The following is a 19,059-nucleotide window of genomic DNA, read 5'->3' as shown; positions in this document are numbered from 1 at the left end:
CTTATCCCCCTCTGCAAGAGTTTGTGCCCTTTGGAGGGAAAAAAAAAAAAAAAAAAAAAAAAAAGAAGGAAATGGGAAGCTGGAGCCGGACGGTGGTGCGGTGGTCATGAGGCACTCTCTGAGGTTGCCCCACTCAGGCGGGTGCTGACTTTGTATCCAGAGACCTCCCTAAACATGCTGGCACACGCATGCCCGTAACTGGGGGCTAGCTGAGGCTGAGAGTAGTGTGAGAACTCTGGTGGGGTGCTGTCTTGCTTCCTTTTCACTCATGGAAGAAAAAAAGAAACTTTAAAAAGCAAAGAAGAGGGTCCCGGAGGTGTCATAGTGGTTAAGGCGCTGAGTCCTACGTGGCCCACAGCGTGGGTCGAGTCCTGGACCTAGCAGCTTGAAAAGCACAGTAGGCATGTCTGTGTGCGTGTGCCCCAAATTCCAAGAGAATATGAGAGAAGGGACTGTGGCATGGCCAGCCGCCCTGGAGGGTGATTTTTCACTTTCTCTGTCTCTTTCTAGCAAGTGCACATGCCCTATGGCAAAAAAAGAAAAAGAAAGAAAGAAAAAATAGGGGAGGTACTTCTAGCCCTTTCGAATCAGACACTTTTGAAAGTGCAACAAAAAATGGGGGATCCACCCCAGAAAAATGCACTTGCACTCCTCCCTCGATGCATAAGACACTTTGAGACATCTCCGGGCTCTACGTTTAAAATACTGGCCTTGCAGTTTGTCTCCTGGGAACTGGAAAAAAGATTAAAAAGCACCAGATGCTGGAAAACTTCTGCTTAGTGGAAAAATGTTCCATTCACTGCCTACCCCCTTTGCCCTTGGAGAGCTAAGGCTGGCGTGGTGGGACTCCCTCCCCACAGACAGAGCAGCCCTGAGAGGAGGGGCAGCAGAGAACAAGCTCCCTGCCTCACATCCTCCTTCCCCCAGTGAGCACCCGTGAGCTTGGGTGGCGAGTGCAGTGTGAACACAACCACCATGTCCCCATCTTCTCCCAAGGCATCCCTGGCCCCCCAGCAACCCTTCCACCCCAGCCAGGCCCCAGAAAGGAGGCCACACACAGGTCGGTTGGTCAGCAGTGGTTATTGCACCATTGGCAAATAATGAAATGTGTGTACATTAGCGACAACCACAGGGTCAGCCAGACAGCCCTCAAGTACCTGAACCGAGTCCATCACATTCTTCACAGGAGGGGGATAAACAGGAGGACACACACACAGACACACACACACACACTCACACATCACAGAATGGAAAGCAATAAATTATTGGCCTTGTTCCTGCTGGATCCTAAGAAAAGGCACAGTTAAAGAGCAAAGCCTCTCCCCAAGTCACTTCCTGGGTCTCCGGGGTGGGCTCCTCCGTCAGGCAGTAGGCAGCCCATACGGGAGGCCTGAGCCAAACTGCCCCTGCCTAGGAAGTGAGTTTAAATATTTGGCTTCTTACCAGAGAAGAACTATTTACAGGGGCAGTGGCCATACCAGCCTCAGAGGGATGAGACTCATCCAGGTCTATGGAAAGTGTCACACGCCTCAGGGGGAGGCGCCAGAGCACAGCACAGGCAGCAGGTAAGCCCGGCTGCAAGGCAGGCATTCATTCTCCCAAACTAAGAGGGATAGCCTTTCTGAGGGCCCTGGGCAGAAGTTCCTATGAGCCCAGGTTTGGGAGAGTAAGCCAAGTTCCTCCCCACGACCCACATGGCTTCCCTCTCTCCCAGGAGTCAGTCAACCTATGGAGTTCAAGGCCTGGAACTTCTCTCGCAGGTTTCTCACTCTGCCCTGCTGGCTCAGGTCCGCTGAGTCCCTGGAGCCCTCTTCCTTTGGTGGATGCTCTGCAGATTCCTGGAAATCCTGGCCCTGGCCCACCTCAGTAACCGGGGAGCTTGGTCCCTGCCCACTGCCCTCCTCCTCCAGCCTCACAACATGGCTGGGAAGGGGCTCCTTCTCCATGACAATCACCCGCCGGTTGTTCTCCAGGGTGAGGTCTGCGGTGACATACAGGGCCTCGCTGCCCCCTTCCGGCCCACTCTGGGGTAGTGGCCCAGGAGGCTGGGGCTGAGCGGCCTCTCCCCTGCCCTGTCCCGTCTTTGTGTTCAGGCTGCAGCAGCGACCCACCCTGCCTGCCAGAGGGGGCTGCACCATGTTGTCGGGCACCGAGCGGCTGCGGTTGACAGGCAGGCCGCGAGGTCGACAGCCCTGGGCTTGGAGTGCCTCATCCTGGGAAGCGTACTTGGAGCAGAGCTCGCGGACATCAGGCCAGTGGAAAGTCTCAGTGTCGAAAGCGCTGAGGGGGCTGCGGGAAGAGGGCCGGGCCCCAGGAGATGTGGTCCTTGGGCTGGCAGCAGAAGGGCTGAAGGAGAAACGCCGTGGCGAGGTCGCCCCAGCAGAAGAGGGCTTGGGGGGGCTATGGTCCCGGATCACCAGCTGCTCGTAGTTGAGGAGGGACAGCACCGGCTTTCTCTTACCTAGGAGGGGAGAGAGCTGCCTGAGTCACTGGGCAGGAGGAGAGGGCAACCAGGGAGAGCTCTGAACCATCTCCAATCACTGCCCAGATCAGTGTTAAAGCTGGGTCAGGGGCTTGGGGTGTGCGGGAGAGAAATCTCACTAGCCAAACACTGCCCCATGATCAAAGGGCAATGGGAAGGATGAAGAGGAGCCAGGAGTCAAAGAAGAGATGAGAATATGTGTAGAGGGGCCTGGTAGAAGGGCCAGGGGCCACGCTGCCTCCAAAGGCCTCTGTGATGGGGAGAGGCAGGAGAAGGGAGTGCAGGCTTGGCCTGCGTGTCAGACCACGCCTCTGGGCTCAGGGTCTAGCCCGTCTCTCTGGAAGAGGTTCTTTAGAGGTCACTTTCCCCAGGAGCCAAAAAAACTCATCGGGCTTTGGTCCCCTAAACTCCCCAGGGTCACTCCCGCCCCTTCTCACCTTTGCCACCTGATGGCTCGCCTGCCTTCCCCTGTAGGCAAGGAATGGTAGGGCTCTTTCTGTCCCTCTCCGGGGAAGCCTTTTCCCAGTGCAGAGGTGGCCGAGCCATCACTGGCTTGTTGCTCTTGATCCGGAGGCTGTACTGACGGGCCAGCTGGTAGACCTTGTTCTTGACACGCTCACTCACGTGGCTGTCCATCACATGGGACAGCTGCACGATGCGGGGGTGCAGTGGGGTGACCAGCTCCCCCTGGGCACCACTGCTCAGCTCCTTCACCAGCTCCTTCAGCTCCCGGGCCAGGTGGGCTGGGCTGGGCCTCTCAGTTGGGGAGGCACTTTCTGGGGAGGCGGTGGCCGATTCCTCTGTGATGGCCCCCAGCTCGTGCTCCTCCAGGATGAAGAGGGGCTCATGCAGGTCAAAGCCATTGGCCTGGCCCTGGCCTGGCCCCTTCTGAGGGCTCCTCCCAGATAACTCCATTCCCTCCCAGAGCTTCACAATTTCCGAGGACGGACGGAACTCAGCATCTGTGATAGGAGCTGGGTCCCCCGAGTCTGCCTGGCTTGGTCCTGGGAGGTCAAACAGGGCCCATGAAGATGGCCGGGAGCCCACCTGTCTCTTGGGTCCCACTGGTGCCATCGGCTCTGGGTCTGGCCTGGGAAGGCTGTTGAACCTGGAGACAGAGTTTCTCACCAGCCCTTTGGGGATGTAGGAGAGGCTCTCCCGCCGCCGGACGCTGAAGCCTGCGTCATGGTGTTCCGCATTCTCGTAGTAGCTCTTGATTTTGTCCAGCAACAGTCGGTCTCGCGTAGAGAGCACCGATTCCTTCTTTTTACAGGAAGACCTGTCAGGTTCCACCAGACAGCCTGGGCCTGGGCTTGGGGGCTCTGTCCCATTGACAGAAGGGCCACTCTCTGTGGCCACCCCCACGCTAGTATCCACTTCTGGGGGCGGCTGAGGGCTGAGGGAGTCTGTGATGCTGCCACGCCGGGCGGGGCCCTTCTCACTGCCCTCAAGGCTGAGCACACTGCTGCTCCGGCTGATCAGCCGCGGGGTCCCAAAGCCACTGGACTTGCCATCCTCCAGTGCCAGGCTGCTCCGCCGCGAGAAGCTGCTAACAAACCGCTCAGCAATGACACTGGCCTGGTCTAGCACGGAGGGTGGCAGAAGGCTCTCAGGCTCCTGGGCAGTCCCCATTTCTTCCTCCTCCTCACTGCTCAGGGCCTTAAGGTCCTCGGTGCTCTCGGCCACTACGAAATCCACCATGTCACCTGGGTGGTCCATCAGCAGCCCCTGGTGGGTGTCAAGCTGTGTTTCCTGGACTACTGGAGACTCTGGGTCTGAAGGCATCTCCTCAGTGCTGGGACCTTCCATGGCAGCAAATACATCCTGCTCCGTCCCAGGCTCGGGGTCTGGCTCAACCTGGGACACAGCACAGAAAGTTCATGTGAGTAAAAAATATCTCCATGAGACCCAAGGGAGAAGCAGACAGCACGGTCTCCTCAAAGCCCAGCAAGAGTGACCTCCAGTTTAGGACTGAAGGCAATCTGAATGAGTACGACTCAGATCCCTAGAGAGAGGGACATGATTGTGTGCTTTCGCCACCCCGCAGCTGGCAGGCTGGGGCCGTGTCCTCAAACCCAAGGAAAAAGCTAGGGGTAGGGTAGGGCCATGGCACTCTGCCTGACAACTAGAGGGACAAGGTGGGAACCTAATTCTGCTGGGTCAGGCCAGCTCACGAAGGCACCCCAGAGAGCCACAGTGCCAGGTCTGCCCTGCCTGATGGTAAAGCAGCTTCATATGGGAGTTCTGGGGTTCACACTCAGGCCAGAGCAAACCAAGAGGCCAATCCAACTGCCCTGAGGGACCAGGGCCTCCCAGGGGCTCCCAGGGCCTCCCAGGGCCTCTGGTCAGGGTCCAGAGGGTAATAGAACTGCATGTTGGAATCCCGTCCAGGGTGAAGACTGGAAACTTGGCTCCTGCCAGCCATCCTGAGGCCCTATGGGCACAGCAAGGTAACACATGCCCAGCAGAGAGACGAGGAAGGAAGCAAATCTGAGAATTTTCCTCTGGGGCTGGCCCCGCAGTGCAGCAATTAAGCCTGTGCATAGGGAACCAGATCCCACATGGTAAACAGCAAGTTGAATCCCAGGCCTGGCACCTTGAGAAACAAACCAGGTACACACATATGGGCCTCTCTCTCTTTCTCTCACAAGCCCTCTGACAACTTTAAAAAAAAAAAAAAAAAAAAAAAAAAGGAGAAAAGAGTAAAGTTCTCTATTGACCACCTTGAAAGTAATTTGAACCTGGCTAGCACAGGCAGCTTTCCAAAGACATCTTTAGGGAAAAGATAAGAGCAAATACTCTAAATTCTGAGGATTGTGACTTGATTCCATCTGTTCTAGTCCAAAATCTGCAGGGCAGGACCCATGATCTAGATCTGTATTGCTCAACACGGTAGCCACTGGTCACATGTGGCTTTCTGAGCATTTGAGCAAGTCCAAATCAAGACCTGCTATAAGGGTGAAACACACATAAGATTGCAAAGAATTTGTGCTAGAAACAAGCATGAAATACATCAATAACTTTTTATACCAATGTCATATTAAAATAGTATTTTGGACATCCTGGGTTAAATATTGCAACCAGCAGTTAGCGTAATGGCTATGTCACTAGACTCCCACGTAGTCAACCACAGTTCGCGTCCCAGACCTGGTGGCTTAAACTCATGCCAGGCACGTGTGTGTGCGTGCCCAAGATCTCGAGAGGAGAATGGAGGAGAAGGGATTGCGGCGTGGCCATCCCCCCTGGGGGGGGTGATTTCTTGCTTTCTGTCTCTCTATCTCTCTCTCTCTGTCTGTCTGGTGAGCACACATGCCCTATGGCAAAAACCTCTCCACCCCTCCAAAAAAAAAAATTGAGTTGTCAGGAAAATTATGATGTATTTTTCTATGTTTTTCTATGCAAAAACATGTCAGGACTTTTCCAACAACCCCATGAAATAGACACCTAAAATTAATTCCATCTGTTTTATTTTATTATTTTTTACCCTGGCTACAAGAAAATTTAAATTACATAGTGAATCCTATTACTAGATAGCACCACTTGCTGTGATCTGAATGTCAGTGTCCCCTCAAAATTCCTGTGATGGAACCTAATATTCAGTGTGATAGTATTAAGAGGTAGAGCCTTGTGACCAGTAGGTGGCATAGTGGTTAAGGTACTAGACTCCCACATGGCCAACCACAATTCAAGTCCTAGACCCAGCAGCTTGAAAATCACATCAGGCACGTGTACATGCAAATCTAAAATCTCAGGAGGAGATTGGATAAGAAATTGCAGCATGGTCGTCGCCCCCACTCCCCAGGAGCTGATTTCTCACTTTCCCTCTCACTGTCTCTCTAAAACCTTAAAAAAAAAAAAAAAGGTAGGGCCTTTGGGAAGCAATTAACTCACAAGGGTGAGTTAATCCCATCAATGGGATTAGTGCCCTTATAAAGCTCCCTGGCCCCTTCCACCATGTTGAACACAAGAAGCAGAATGAGCCCTCACCACATACTGACATGCTGACATCGTGACCTCGGACTGCTCAGCCTCCAGAAGAGCAATGCACTTCTGCAGTGTATGAGCTACCCAGTCTGAGGCGTTCTGTTACCGCACCCAGGAAAGAAGACAGGACACCACACTCCTATCCAGTGTCATCCGGGCCTTGTCCTGGCTGACTTCCAACCTGGGGTCGAGCCTTAGCCGAGACCTTTTCCTTGATTCTTTGGGAAAGCAAAGTACTCGGATCCGCACGATGCACAGACAGCATGGAGTAGCAGGAAAGGGAAGAGTGGGCCTTTGAGTCAGACTCTGGCCTGATTTCTTATCCAGTCTCCTCCTGAGATTTTAGATATGCATGTACACGTGCCTGATGTGATCTTCAAGCTGCTGGGTTCAGCTGCCCAGTATCAGACATGCCACTCAACTTCTCAGAGCCTCTGTTTCCTTCTAAGCTATGTTCCGGAATAGAAAGAAAACACCAGACGTGTAGGCAATATCCAATAGATATCAATGTCCTACCTCTTTGGCCAAGTGGCCATGGGCATGATTTAAATGCCTGGTTTGCTGGCAGGAGCAGGGCCCTGTGCCCAGTGCAAGGTGACCTAGCCAAGGAGGCCTAAAATCTGTCTGGCTCACTCCCACTATCTGTTCCCTTGGCACAGGGAGGCATCTGCCCAAAGAAGCACATTTTCCTTGTTTTAGAAAGGGATTTATCTGTTCATCAAACCATGCACTGCTAGTCCAGGCTTCCTGAAGGAGTAAGAGTCGTGAGGAGTGGGAAATTGGTATTCCCATGAGCCCGATAGGAGAATCCATGCCTGTAAGCCCCAGGCATGGAGATCCGGGTTCCAGGAACCTCTGTGCTCCCCCTCACCCACCTGCTGGCACTCACCTCTGGCAGGGAAGAGATAGACTCAAAGCTCATGCGCTTCTCAGAACTGCTTGGAGACCGGCTACTGGGCCTTCTACAGCTCTTGGGGCCTTCAGAGTCCCTGCGTCCCTTCCCCTGCAGAAGAGACAGTCAGGTATTAATTCCAGGATCCTCAGGTACTAGTCTCCCCCTGCATTCCAATATGGGTGGTGCTTCCCATTCCCAAAGGAACTGGGCTGTGCTGAGAACCAGCCTTGGCCCTGAGTCATTCCAAAGTGAACCTGAACTGCCAAGCCTGGAGTTGCAGAATTCCTTGCCAGATGCAGTTTCAGGAGAGCCCAACCCACCTCCCCACTTCCAGGTCAAGTGGATTTGACCATTCCAGCCCCATTGTGTGCTAGCTTCTCTCCTCCCGCCCCCAATTAGCCATGCACACTGGGTAGTATACTGGTTAGTGTCCAGTACTGGAACAGCACATGCCAGGGGCTCACCAGGGCATAACAGCCAGCAGGAGGGGTTAAGTTTTGCTGATAGCAGGAGTAAAGGAACTGGGACAGTGCTGGAAAGGGATTCTCAGATGGGCATGCACGTGCCAGGGAACATGCAAGGAGGAGGGGAGATCAAAGAGACACCTCACCATAGCACCCCGGGAGAATAGTAAAGCGTTGGCCCGATAGTGCCAGCAGTGGAGTGCGGCCAGCAGGGAACTGGCAAAGTCGGCTACCTGCTCCGCCACTGCCAGGTTCTCCTCCTCCTCCTCCTCCTCCTCCTCCTCCTCCTCTGAGCCTGGGGGCTCTGGCCCGGCCCCCTTCTTGTTGCCTTCACACCCTTCCAGGTCCTCCAAAGTGACCTGAAAGGCCTGCTCTTCCTCCTCCTCCTCCTCCACCACCTCCTCCTCCTCTTCCTCTTGCTCCTTCTGGGCAGCCCCTTTGGCCTCCGGCTGCATGCCCCGAGTACGGGGGTGCTGCCCAAAGTCCAGGAGGGCGCCGGTGCTGCCTGCATGCTGTTCAGAGCACAAGGCCCCCTCGTGACCAGCCTCCTGGGCAACCTCCCCTCCTCCTGCAGGCAGCTGGGGTGGGGGGGCTCCCCGTGGGAAGCCACGTGTAGACACCCATCCCCAGGTCTCCACTGGGGTGCAGTAAGGAGCAGCATGTTCTGATGGTGGGAAGGCTGGGGCCTGGTCAGGAACTCAGGACCCAGAGACCTGCTTGCTCCAGAAAGGGGCCAGTGAGAGGGGATCCAGATTGGGTAGACACTGGCAGGCCATTCAGGGAAAAGGGAACAGAAGGGCCCCGGGGACAAGGGCCAGGTCTATTCATCTCTGTGACCCCAGTGCCACAGAGCCTGGCACACAGCAGGTATTCGTTGGCTGGATGAAGATAATGTGAGCTGAAAGGGTCAGGAGGATGACCTGGGCTGTCCCCCACCCTCTGCCCAACCACTCCCCACCTTCCCCTGGCCCCTGCTGCCCACTGGCCCTTTTGCTGCTCTGGCTGCTAACGCCATCGCCAGGTCCCCAGCACATGGAAAAAGGGCAGGGGAGGGGAAGACACCGATAAGTAGGAGAAAGAGCATCTTCACAGAGGCTTCCCCCCAGGGAAGGCCCCACTAGGGACTCCTACTCCCAGAAGGCCCAGCCAATCTCCTGGGCTTTCAAAGTAACCGACATGAACGGAGCCTGGGGCTGCAGAGCCTGCAGGTCCATGCAGGTTGCTCGGGTCCCTGCTTGGCTCCTGCTGTTGCCCCAGGAGAGGGTGCAAGGCAAGGACCTTCCTCAGAGGGCAGGAGTGAGGCTCTCAAAGAGGGTAGAGTGGCGACAGAGCCCTCTCTCAACTCTTCTGACAGCCATCCCCCCCCCCAGGTTGTTACCTGCTTCGTCTTCCTGCCCCCCCACCCTAGAGCTCACCCAGAGTGGCTGTCCGCCCACCGCCTGCTCTCACCTTTCTCGCTGAGTTGCCTGAGCAGGTGTCGGGTCGGCTCTGAGGATGGAAGGAAGCAAATGACAGAGTCAGCACAGGCCAACAGCTGGGCCTAGCCCCGGCGCCCCCCAGTGCCACTGGCCCATTACCAGCTCAAAGTCCATGAGGGCCTTGGGAGGCTGCCCCATACGGTGTCCCCGAGCCCCTTCCGCCTACCCAACACGGAGGCAGGACCAGGCCACTCCTCTCCAGGAAGCGGACCTGGCTGCGACTGCCAGCCCTGCAGGAGCAGCCCTGCTCCTGGTCCCTGCATTCGCATAACCAACCACAGGCCCTCCAGCTCCACCCAGGCTGGAGCCACGGCAGGGGACTGATTCCTCGGCAAGAGCATATCCATGAAAGGTGCACACAGATAGCATGCACACACTGTCTGCAGCAACAAAACGGAGCTCCCAGTTATTTTTAAAATCAGAAATAGGAAATGATCTCTTCTTTCATTCCAAATATCCATACAGTGTGCTCGTGTGCCCTTCCGGCTCTCTGGAAGAAGGGGGCAGAAAAGGCCTTGAGCAGACCTCAGTCAGAGTAGATGGCCAAGCCCAGGCACCAAAGCTGGTGTGGGTGACCCAAGTCCTCCCTCTCGGCAAATCCCTGCTCCATTGCAAAACACGCTTCTCATGAGTTTGACTAAGCGCTGTCTAACAGAAGGGGAAGAAGGGCTACTGCAGGCAAGCATGCTAAGACCAATGACAGCAAACACTTTCCAGTGTTACAGGAGAGCTGTAAGGATGGACGCGACACCACAAATGCAGCCTGTCTCCATGGCCACTTCCGGCCACAGACGCCAGGGCCCCAGGAACATCTGGCAGTTCCCACAGCATAGCCATGGTGCCCTAACACTGACTCCAGGAAAGGACAAGTTCAGCCATGGACAGCACGCACTATTTTAAAAGCCTCAAGAGGGCGTCTGGCAGGTGGCTTGGTGGTTGGAGAACTAGACTCCCACATGGCCAACTGCTGTTCAAGTCCTGGACCTAGAGGCTTGCTTTCCTACTTTCCCTTTTTCTCTCTCTGGTCAAATTAAACAAATAATAATAAAGATAACAAATGAAATAAAATAATTCTTAAAAAACAAAAGCCTCGGGGAACCAGCAGTTAGCGTAATGGCTATGTCGCTGGACTCCCACGTAGTCGACCGCGGTTCGTGTCCCAGACCCGGTGGCTTAAAACTCACGTCGGACGCGTGTGTGTGCATGCCCAAGATCCCAAGAGGAGAATGGAGGAGAAGGGATTGCGGCATGGCCATCCCCTCTTGGGGGGGTGATTTCTCGCTTTCTGTCTCTCTGTCTCTCTCTGTCTGTCTGGCAAGCGCATGTGCCCTATAGTAAAAAAATGTCTCCAAAACAAACAAACAAACAAAAGCCTCAAGAGGGGGCCAGCAGGTGGCACAGCAGTTAAGGTCCTAGACACCTACATGGCAGACCATGGTTCAAGCCTTGGGCCCAATAGCTTGAAACACCCCAGGCACATGTGTGTGTGTCCTATATCCCGAAAGGAGACTAGAGGAGAAGGAACTGCAGAGTGGACATCCCCTCAAGGGGGCGATTTCTCACTTTCTCTCTCTCTTTCTCCAGCGAGCGCATATGCCCCATAGCAAAAACCTCTCTTAAAAAAAGAAAAAAGGCTAAAGAGTATATATTATGTTTTAGAAAGGTGTCTAGTTTCCTAAGTTTAAACCAAAACACAAAAAGAAACAAACAAACAAACAAAAATACTCAACTTTTAGTACTTACGAACTAAAACCTCAGCCACCTGGAAATTTGAGCTTTCTAAAACAGCTCACTCCTGTGCCCTGGATAGCTATGGTGTTTTTTGGTTTGTTTATTTGGGGTTTTTTGGTAACATGTTTACTAAGCTCTAATTCACATCATACAATGTGCCTATTGAAAGGGTACCAGTCAGCGGCTTACAGTACATTCAGAGTTGTGCACCCACAGCTAAAGTTTTAATGCTACTATGACAACAGTGCTACTCTTACTGTCACCACACTGTCACTTGCTGAATACATCCATGTGTCAAAAGCTTCCAATTCCAAGTTATGGCAAGTTAAGGAAGAAAGAGGGCCAAGAAGAGAATACTAGAAGAAAGGATAGGGAAATAAAGAGACAAATAAAGTAACATTCCCAATTTAGGGCTGTTACCCACAAAACTTTACCCTGAAAGCAAGTTTGCCTGGGTTCAAGATCCACCTAGATCAATACCAAACAACATATAGCCGAAAACATTTTCTAGAGACCTTTCTGGCTCCATCTTCTAGAAAGCCAAAGCCTGCCTGTCAATCACACTAGGATTTAAGGAGGCCACAGGTCATGGCCAGTCAAAACCCAATGCACTTGCAAACCTGAACCAGGACATAGCCCTCAGCCACTCCCCAGGAATTTAAGACCTCTCTTAGCCCAACTCCCTCCGTACACATACAACTGGTAAGCACCTGGCTTAAGCCAGTCTGCTCCTGGGCCACAGAATGAATTGTCAAGTAAAAACAGATGCAGAAAACACACACCCACGCCCATCAGCACAGAGCTGAGAAACAAAAAGGTTTCTTTTTTTAAATGGACAACTTATTTCAGTAAATCTGAGAACACGGAACAAGTCTAGTAATGGAAGAAAACCCAAGGGAAGAAAATGGAACTTATTCCTGAGACCCAAAGTAAATATTTCCCGTCTGGATCTGGTGCCACTTGAAGTCTAACTCGTCTTCCCCACGTCCTACTTCTGCTCTGCCGTGCCAGACCTGGGCTGGGGACCAGCAATGACATCCATGTGGCTGACTTGGTGTTCCAAGTGGCAAAGGAGGGAGGTTTAGCTCAAAGGGGAAGTTAACGAAATAGGCAAACCTGACCTGAAAGTGGGGAGATGCCCAACTCCTGTGGGCAAGGGCCGGGAGGTGCCTCGTGGGGGGCAACATGAGCACAGGGACGGGACACTTGGTGGGTGTCCGCCACCCCTCCCTCCTGCCCTGTCCCAGGGTTTTTCCAAGAAGTGACAGTGATAGCCCAGACACTGCCGCAGATGGTCCCCCACCTGATCAGGGTCCTTTAAAATGGACTCTTGCTCACACAGCCCTTCCTTACCAGACTGCCGGCGCCCCTGGCGCACGTGGGTAGACACCTCGTCCTGGGAAGACCAAGCCTTCTTCAGCCGCTCTGGACTGCAGCGGTACCGATTGGGATCTGCACCCATGGGAGATACCATCAGGCTTTGGGCTCTCAATTGGCCTTGTCCACACTCTGTCACTCGCTCCAGCTCCAGGGGCCAGAAGCCCCCAGAGCTCCCTCTCTCCACCCGGCATCTTCTTCCACCTGGAGCCTTAGGCACTAAAAGTCCCCTTAGCAAGACCATGTCCCTAATCCAGCAGCTGAGCCCCAGCCCTTGACAGAAGGAGCCCCCCCACACACACACACCCACACCCCGTCCTCCCCGCTCCTGAAATAAAAGGATCAGCAAAGCTTCCCCAGGAAGCAGCCAGGCCTAGCAGTATGGAAGCGGCCAGGCCTAGTAGTGCGGAAGATGAAGGACCCAACAGGCAGGAGAGGGCACACTTACAATAGGCATCCATTTCCAGGATGGCTTCCTTGGCCTGCGAGAGAAGAGAGCCCATCTGGTGACCACCTTGCTGCACGCCATGCCGCGCTCACCCATGCCATGGCCCCTGCTACACCAGACACCCAGCCGTGCTACCCCGGGGCCTGTGGCAACTATTGTGCTGATGCCTTCCATCCAGCAGAGAGCCAGCCTCCAGAAGGTGGGGCCCCAGGAGCTCACCTTCTGGGGAATGGTGGCATGGTGGTTCTCCAAGATGAGCCTCTTGATGTGGTGAGTCCAGCTCCGTTTCTCCTCCACCGTCTTGGCCTGGAAAGACCCAAAAGAAAGGGGCCTGGGGGTTACAGTTACAGGCCTGCAGCTGTCTAGCATGGAAAATGCTTCGGTCTAGGGGAACGAGATAGCAGGAGGCCTGTGCTGGGGCCTCGGCAAGGTCCCCTTGGCTCGTGTCTCCACGCCCCCCAGAGGTGCCTGCAACGATCCCTGCTCTACAGATGGAGACGCCAGCCCTCACCTGGATGCTGTACTGCTGCTTGCTGTGCTTGTAGTGGGTGACGGTGAAGCACAGGGAGTCTCTGGTGCTTTCAATCAGCATCAGGGAGGAGCACTGGGCAGAGGGACAGGGCGGTCAAGCGTGGAAGCGGGGATCCCTCCCCACTCCTCCACACAGGCTGGGCCAGCACAGATGGTCATCTCAAAGATGGCACTGCAGAGATGAGAGAGCCTGGTTACCGGGATGTGATCCTTGTAGACAAAGTGGTCGCCCCGCCTCTTGGTGATGAGCAGTGTTTTGTCAAAAAGGAAGAAGGTCCTCTCGTTGCGCACGCGGTGCACGCGGAACGTGCCCTCAAGGACGAGCTCCCCGTAGGTGGTCAGGTCTGGCCCCTTCCAGTTGATGAGCAGTGACTGGACCTCCTGTAGCAGAGGGGGCACAAGGTCAGACCACCTGGGGGCCCAGGGGGCTCCCACAGACTCTGCCACAAAAGCTTCCCCAAGCTACCACCCAGCCACCCAGCAAGGTGGCTATACCCCATCTCAGGGCCCACTCTGCACCTCCCCCCAACCTCACCTGGAGCCGGACCGCGTGCTCGTGCCTCCGCTTCATGTCGTTGATGTACCAGGCCACGCAAGTCATGGTGTCGATGGCATCCTCCACCACCTCGAAGCCGTCCTCTTCTTCATCAAAATGTTTGGCAATTTCCTAGGTAGGAGACAATGTTTAGGCAAGCCGGCCAGGAGGCCTGGACGTACTGCCGCCCCCTGTATTGGGAGGACCTGGACTACCTGGAGCAGCAGGTGGTACTTGAGGATGCGCTGGACTGGCTTCAGCAGGTAGGAGCCCAAGGGCAGCGAGTGCTGCAGCAGCTCCTGCCGGTCCCGGAGGAACTTGGCCTGCTGCTTGTCCTGCATGCATTCCGTCAGGGCGGCCACAGAGCTGGAGTTGGGAGGAGGGGCTGTCACCACCCATGGAAGGCCTGGGAGGGGGCTGGGGGAGCCCTCTGGACTCACCAAATGGCTCTGCCTCCTCTTTCCAGCCCAAATACTCACTTGGGATAGTTGTTGCAATACTGGGTGTAGATATCAAACTCTTGGCTCTGAGAAAGACCACAAATTATGATTTCAGGCTGTAAACCTGGCCGTACCCAAGGCAGGCTCCTGGCCCACAGAGCACACTGTCCTCCCCGCTCTGAGTGCCAGTGGGTCCATCTTTGTCCCCACTGGTCTAGGACACCCCATCCACCCAGCAGCCCCTGATTCCACCCCAGAACACCCTTCCCATTTGAAGAGGGGTACCCATCCTATTCCCTAGAGGTTATCCCCAGGACTCAGATGTCCTCACACGCTGGAGTTTCCTGCCCCTCTGCCCCGAGCTCCCAGCAAGGAATGACGGGGGTGGGGGGTGGGGAGTGGGGAGGGCAAGGACCCAGCCCTTCTTACCCTTTCCACAAAGCAGCTGGCCACAGCCACAGGGTCACTATTGCAGCTGTCCAGGTCTCTGAGGAGCTGGCTGGGTGAGGGGAAGTGGCCATCAGACCCCGGACAGTCACTGCAGTCAGCAGGATGCCTCTCCAACCTCCGCCAGCCCAGACTCACAGCCAGTCCTAATGCCATGCTAAAGACTGGGGACCCCTACCCTCTGCGTGAGCCCTGCCCCACGAAACAACCACGTAGAGTATCCAGTGACACCATAAAGACGGAGAGTGAGGGACACACTCAGCACGCAATAGAGGAAGTGAGGGCACCAGTACCCACCTCGGGAGGGACACGGCTCCTTTGTGGGCAGGGATCAAACACAAACGCAGAGATTAAGAGGAGAAGATGAGGAGGGGTACTAGCAAGGAACCGAGGCTTCCAGTTTGCAAGGATACAGGAAACAGGGAGAGTCAGAGTGAGTCCCAGCACCCCTTGTTCCTAGAAGGTGACGCTGCAGGAAGCCATTGAAATCCTCCTCCTTCCCAACCCCTCCCCTCAGCCTAAGTCTTGCCACCTCTCTGCCCTCCCAGGCTCTCCTGCTTGCATAGCCAACGGGCCATCTGCTCATGTGGAGGAGCCAGGAAAAAGGTCCTCCTACCCAATCAACACTGTCCCCTCAAGTCCTGCTTCTCCCAACCAGTGTCCTTTCCCAGGACAGAAACTCAGACCTTCAAGGAGTCCTGTTTACCCCAAGGCTGACCTTCTCCAGGCCTCACTCACTCCCCCTGGGCCTTGCCTGCCCCGTGCATTCACTAATAGGTCCAGTCATCTCCAGGGAGCAGGGCTTCCCTTGGGGTGAGTGGGAAGGTGAAGAGATGAGCAAGTGGGGAAGGAAGATGAGGATGAGGGAGCCACCCAGGGGAAAGAGCACAGTGTGGAAGGTCGAGCAGTCCCCAGAGGGGGTGCTGGCCCAGGATGGACCTGACACACACATGCCCTCAAATGCTCTCCCCTCGCCTGAGACAGAGCACGTCCACCCCAGAGCAGGCTTTCCCAGCTGGTGTCCAGTCTCGTGTGGAAAGCTAACTACACCATCATATAAGGACAGACCACCCTCTGCATCCTCAGAGGTCAGGCTCCAGGCCACATGTCACGGTCTGTGAGTCCAGGAACATCCAGGGCTCCTGCCCAGGTCCCAAGGTGGGCCTCATGGGCAGAACACAATAAGCACCGGTCCCACTCACGTACCTGTTCAGCGCGTAGATGCTTTCTATGTTCCCAAAGAGGGCGCTGACTTGTTCTGGCTTCAGCAGCCCAGGGGTGTCGATGATCTTCAAGAGGTAGTCCTGCACGGAGAGAGGCCGTCAGAACCTGGCCCTTCTGGTGCCATGCTTCCCTCCCCATCTCCTGCCTCCCTAGCACACCTCCTTTCCGCACTGCGTGTCACTGCTCTGACGCGATTTCAGACATTGCCTATGGTGCTGGGCTGGAAAGTGTCCACCGCAGATGCAGGTCCACTTGGAACCTCAGAACGGGACCTTATTTGGAGATGGGGTCCTTGTGGATGGCATTAGCTAAGACTCTCAAGATAATACCATACAGGATTTGGAGCCTTACAATCTCACAGCTGTCCATAAGAGGAGAGGACACAGAGTCTGGGATGATGCCTCTTACCGGCCAGGAGCACCGCAATTGCCAGCAACCACCAGGAGCCATGGCATGCACTGTCCGTCAGAGACTCCAGAAGGAACTAACCCAACCAACACCTTGATGCTGGGCTTTTTGTTTCCTGAATACCCCGAGAGATGATAAATGCTGTTGCTTTAAGCCACTGGTTCACAGCCATTTCCTACAGCAGCCCCAGAACACTAACCCAGACTTCTTCGATGGCAGCCACATGGCCACCTTCTCCCGTGTGCCCTGCATAGAAACACCTCACCCACCACAGTCTTGTGGAGGAGGAACCAGGAACACAGGGAATTCTGGGCATGGCCAAGACCCCCAGACCAGGAAACAACGGTTGCATACAGAGGCAACGGGCCAGGCCCAGCCCCCATGAGCATGCTCTCTTTAGAGTCTTCCTCCCCATCAGGCTGGGTCCTGGATCCCACCCCTAAGGTGGTGCTTATTCCCTGGGCGTGCAGAAGTTCTTTCTACCCAAGCTACTGATCTGGCCCAAGATCATCAGGAATGGTGAGGAATAAGCAGGGCTGGAGACCCGAGACCTCCCCACTACTCCATGGGAAGCAGGTCTTCTGAGAGAAGAAGTTCCTTGGGAGGATGGGGGTCAGGCTTGGGCTAGAGAGCCGAGCTCGCAGGGAGATGGCAGGTCCCTTCCACTCAGCACCCACCTCCACGATGCTGCGCAGGTCCTGCACGTACATGCGCTCTGTCTCCACGATCTCTCGCACCACTCGGCCCAGGTAGCTGAGCTTCAGGTGCGCAGGCCCTGTCGCTGCCAGGTTGTTAAATGGAGAGCGGGGCCCCTTCATGCCCAGCCAGCCACTGGAGTTGTTGTTGCTGTTGGGGCCATGCCGGCCACGCAGGGAGCCTGCCCCATTCTCGGCTATGGCCTCTGAGCCGTTGGGCTCCTCCATGGTACCGTGGCTGTCACGGGACGAGTCTGACGAGGAGCTGGTAGAGGTCAGACTCACAGGCCGCTCCTGGCTGCCATCTTGATGGAGGGAGGTAGAGACAGGCATCCTGGCATCGCTGCCTGGAGGGGGCGCCCCAGGGAAATTCTGTAGCAAGATAGATGGACAAAGGATCAACCTCTGAGTCCCTGTGGAAACCGAAAGTAGCAGGTGGCTGCTGGCAGCTGGGGAGGGTGGAATGGGGAGTTACAGTTTCATGGATACAGAGTTCAGTTCTAGAGGTGATAAACAGCTCACAGTGGGAGCCAGCCAGGACGCAGTGTAAAAGACCACACTCTGCAGGTGATCCAACATGGGATGCTCCGGGGTTCAAGTCCCAAGAACTCCTGGAGTACACCGGGTGTGGGCATGCTCCCAGTCAGGGAGAGCTGAGGGTGGAGCTGGTCTCAGGACCCTGATTGGGGTACTGTGTGTCTGTCTGTCTGTCTGTCTCTCTCTCTCTCAAAAAAAAAAAAAAAAAAAGTAAATGAAAATATTTAAAAAAAAAACAAGAAAAAGGGTCAGTTAAGAGGAAAATGGAGATGGGATTGTGGCGTAGCCATTCTCCCTGAGGGGTGATGTCTCACTTTCCCTCCTCACTCTCTCTCTTTCTCTCTCTCTGCCTCTCTCTCTCTCTTCTCTCTTCTCTCTCCAGCAAGCACACTTTGCCCTGCAGCGAATTAAAGATGAAGAAGAAGACGACGACACTCCATGGAAGGATAGAGAAATTCAGTTACACAAGGACGTGGACATACATAATGTTATTGAACTACACACTTAAAAATGACTGAGATGTGGGACTAGCAGATAGTGTAATGGCTACGTCACTGGACTCCCACGTAGTCGACCACGGTTTGAGTCCCAGACCCAGTGGCTTAAACACACACCGGGCGCCTGTGCATGCGTGCCCAAGATCCCGAGAGGAGAATGGAGGAGAAGGAATTGAGGCGTGGCCATCCCCCCCGGGGAGTGATTTCTCGCTGTCTCTGTCTCTGTCTTTCTGGCGAGCACACGTGCCCTATAACGAAACTCTCTCCCCAAAAATAAATAAATAAATAAATAATAAGGCTGAGGTGGGCCAGCTTTGCTATGAGTATTTTACTACAGTGTAAAACAAAACAAGCTGCATCCCAAGGGGGACCGGTCCCTCGGTCTCAGGTCTCCGGGAGCACTGACTAGGCTGCCCCAGTAACATTCCTTCCTGATTCCACAGCTCCACCTCCATCCTCCCCAGGGTGCAGGGAAGGTGGCCCACACCAGGGGACGATTCGGGCCTCTGCTGGTGCAGTGGGCCAGGGTGCCTCCTGAGGAGCCCAGAGCCCAGGCTGCTGCTTGAGCCAGCACTCAGCCTCTCAGCCAGCGCCTCCCTCACTTAGGAAATGAGCGTGGCGACAATGCTGCAGGGCTGCGTCCTCAGTGTCCTGCTGTCCGCAGTGTCCTGCTCTCCAGGAAGTGATGAGCACAGTGTCGGGCCCAGGTAAGTGCTCCGTAAACCATCAATACGATGAGGCATTTCCCAAGGGCCTGTCAGGGCCTGAGCTGGGGTCACCACACTGGGATGGGCAAAGATCCGACTCTTACAATGTTATGACAACACACACGCCCGAGGGGGATATCTTCTCTGGGACTGCCAAATCTCAAGGCTTCACCATGAGG

General features: G+C 55.0%; 1 protein-coding gene across 3 annotated transcripts in view; it reads right to left on the bottom strand.

Moving 5' to 3' along the window:
• Positions 1–1,061: 1,061 nt before the first annotated feature.
• The window catches only part of PLEKHG3 (pleckstrin homology and RhoGEF domain containing G3), a 54,151-nt gene continuing 36,153 nt past the window's right edge, over positions 1,062–19,059 (bottom strand). For 2 of the 3 annotated variants that reach the window (XM_027768240.1, XM_027768230.1), the window contains exons 2-18: positions 17,122–17,511; positions 16,019–16,116; positions 14,795–14,864; positions 14,405–14,451; positions 14,141–14,291; positions 13,926–14,057; positions 13,589–13,771; positions 13,371–13,463; positions 13,079–13,165; positions 12,860–12,893; positions 12,388–12,486; positions 9,275–9,313; positions 8,817–8,830; positions 7,600–7,606; positions 7,356–7,471; positions 2,920–4,339; positions 1,062–2,461 (exon numbers count right to left, since the gene is read on the bottom strand). In XM_027768240.1, coding sequence (XP_027624041.1) covers positions 1,722–2,461; positions 2,920–4,339; positions 7,356–7,471; positions 7,600–7,606; positions 8,817–8,830; positions 9,275–9,313; positions 12,388–12,486; positions 12,860–12,893; positions 13,079–13,165; positions 13,371–13,463; positions 13,589–13,771; positions 13,926–14,057; positions 14,141–14,291; positions 14,405–14,451; positions 14,795–14,864; positions 16,019–16,116; positions 17,122–17,472 — 3,681 coding nt within the window. In that variant the 5' untranslated portion in view covers positions 17,473–17,511 and the 3' untranslated portion in view covers positions 1,062–1,721. The remainder of the gene's footprint in view (positions 2,462–2,919; positions 4,340–7,355; positions 7,472–7,599; positions 7,607–8,816; positions 8,831–9,274; positions 9,314–12,387; positions 12,487–12,859; positions 12,894–13,078; positions 13,166–13,370; positions 13,464–13,588; positions 13,772–13,925; positions 14,058–14,140; positions 14,292–14,404; positions 14,452–14,794; positions 14,865–16,018; positions 16,117–17,121; positions 17,512–19,059) is intronic. The other variant, XM_027768232.1, reaches the window with a different exon arrangement.

Source organism: Tupaia chinensis, unplaced genomic scaffold (assembly GCF_000334495.1).
Source record: "Tupaia chinensis unplaced genomic scaffold, TupChi_1.0 Scaffold000075_1, whole genome shotgun sequence".
In the NCBI taxonomy this organism is placed as follows: domain Eukaryota; kingdom Metazoa; phylum Chordata; class Mammalia; order Scandentia; family Tupaiidae; genus Tupaia; species Tupaia belangeri.
The sequence above is the reverse complement of the archived record's forward strand: the minus strand, read 5'-3'. Positions and strand labels throughout refer to the sequence as shown.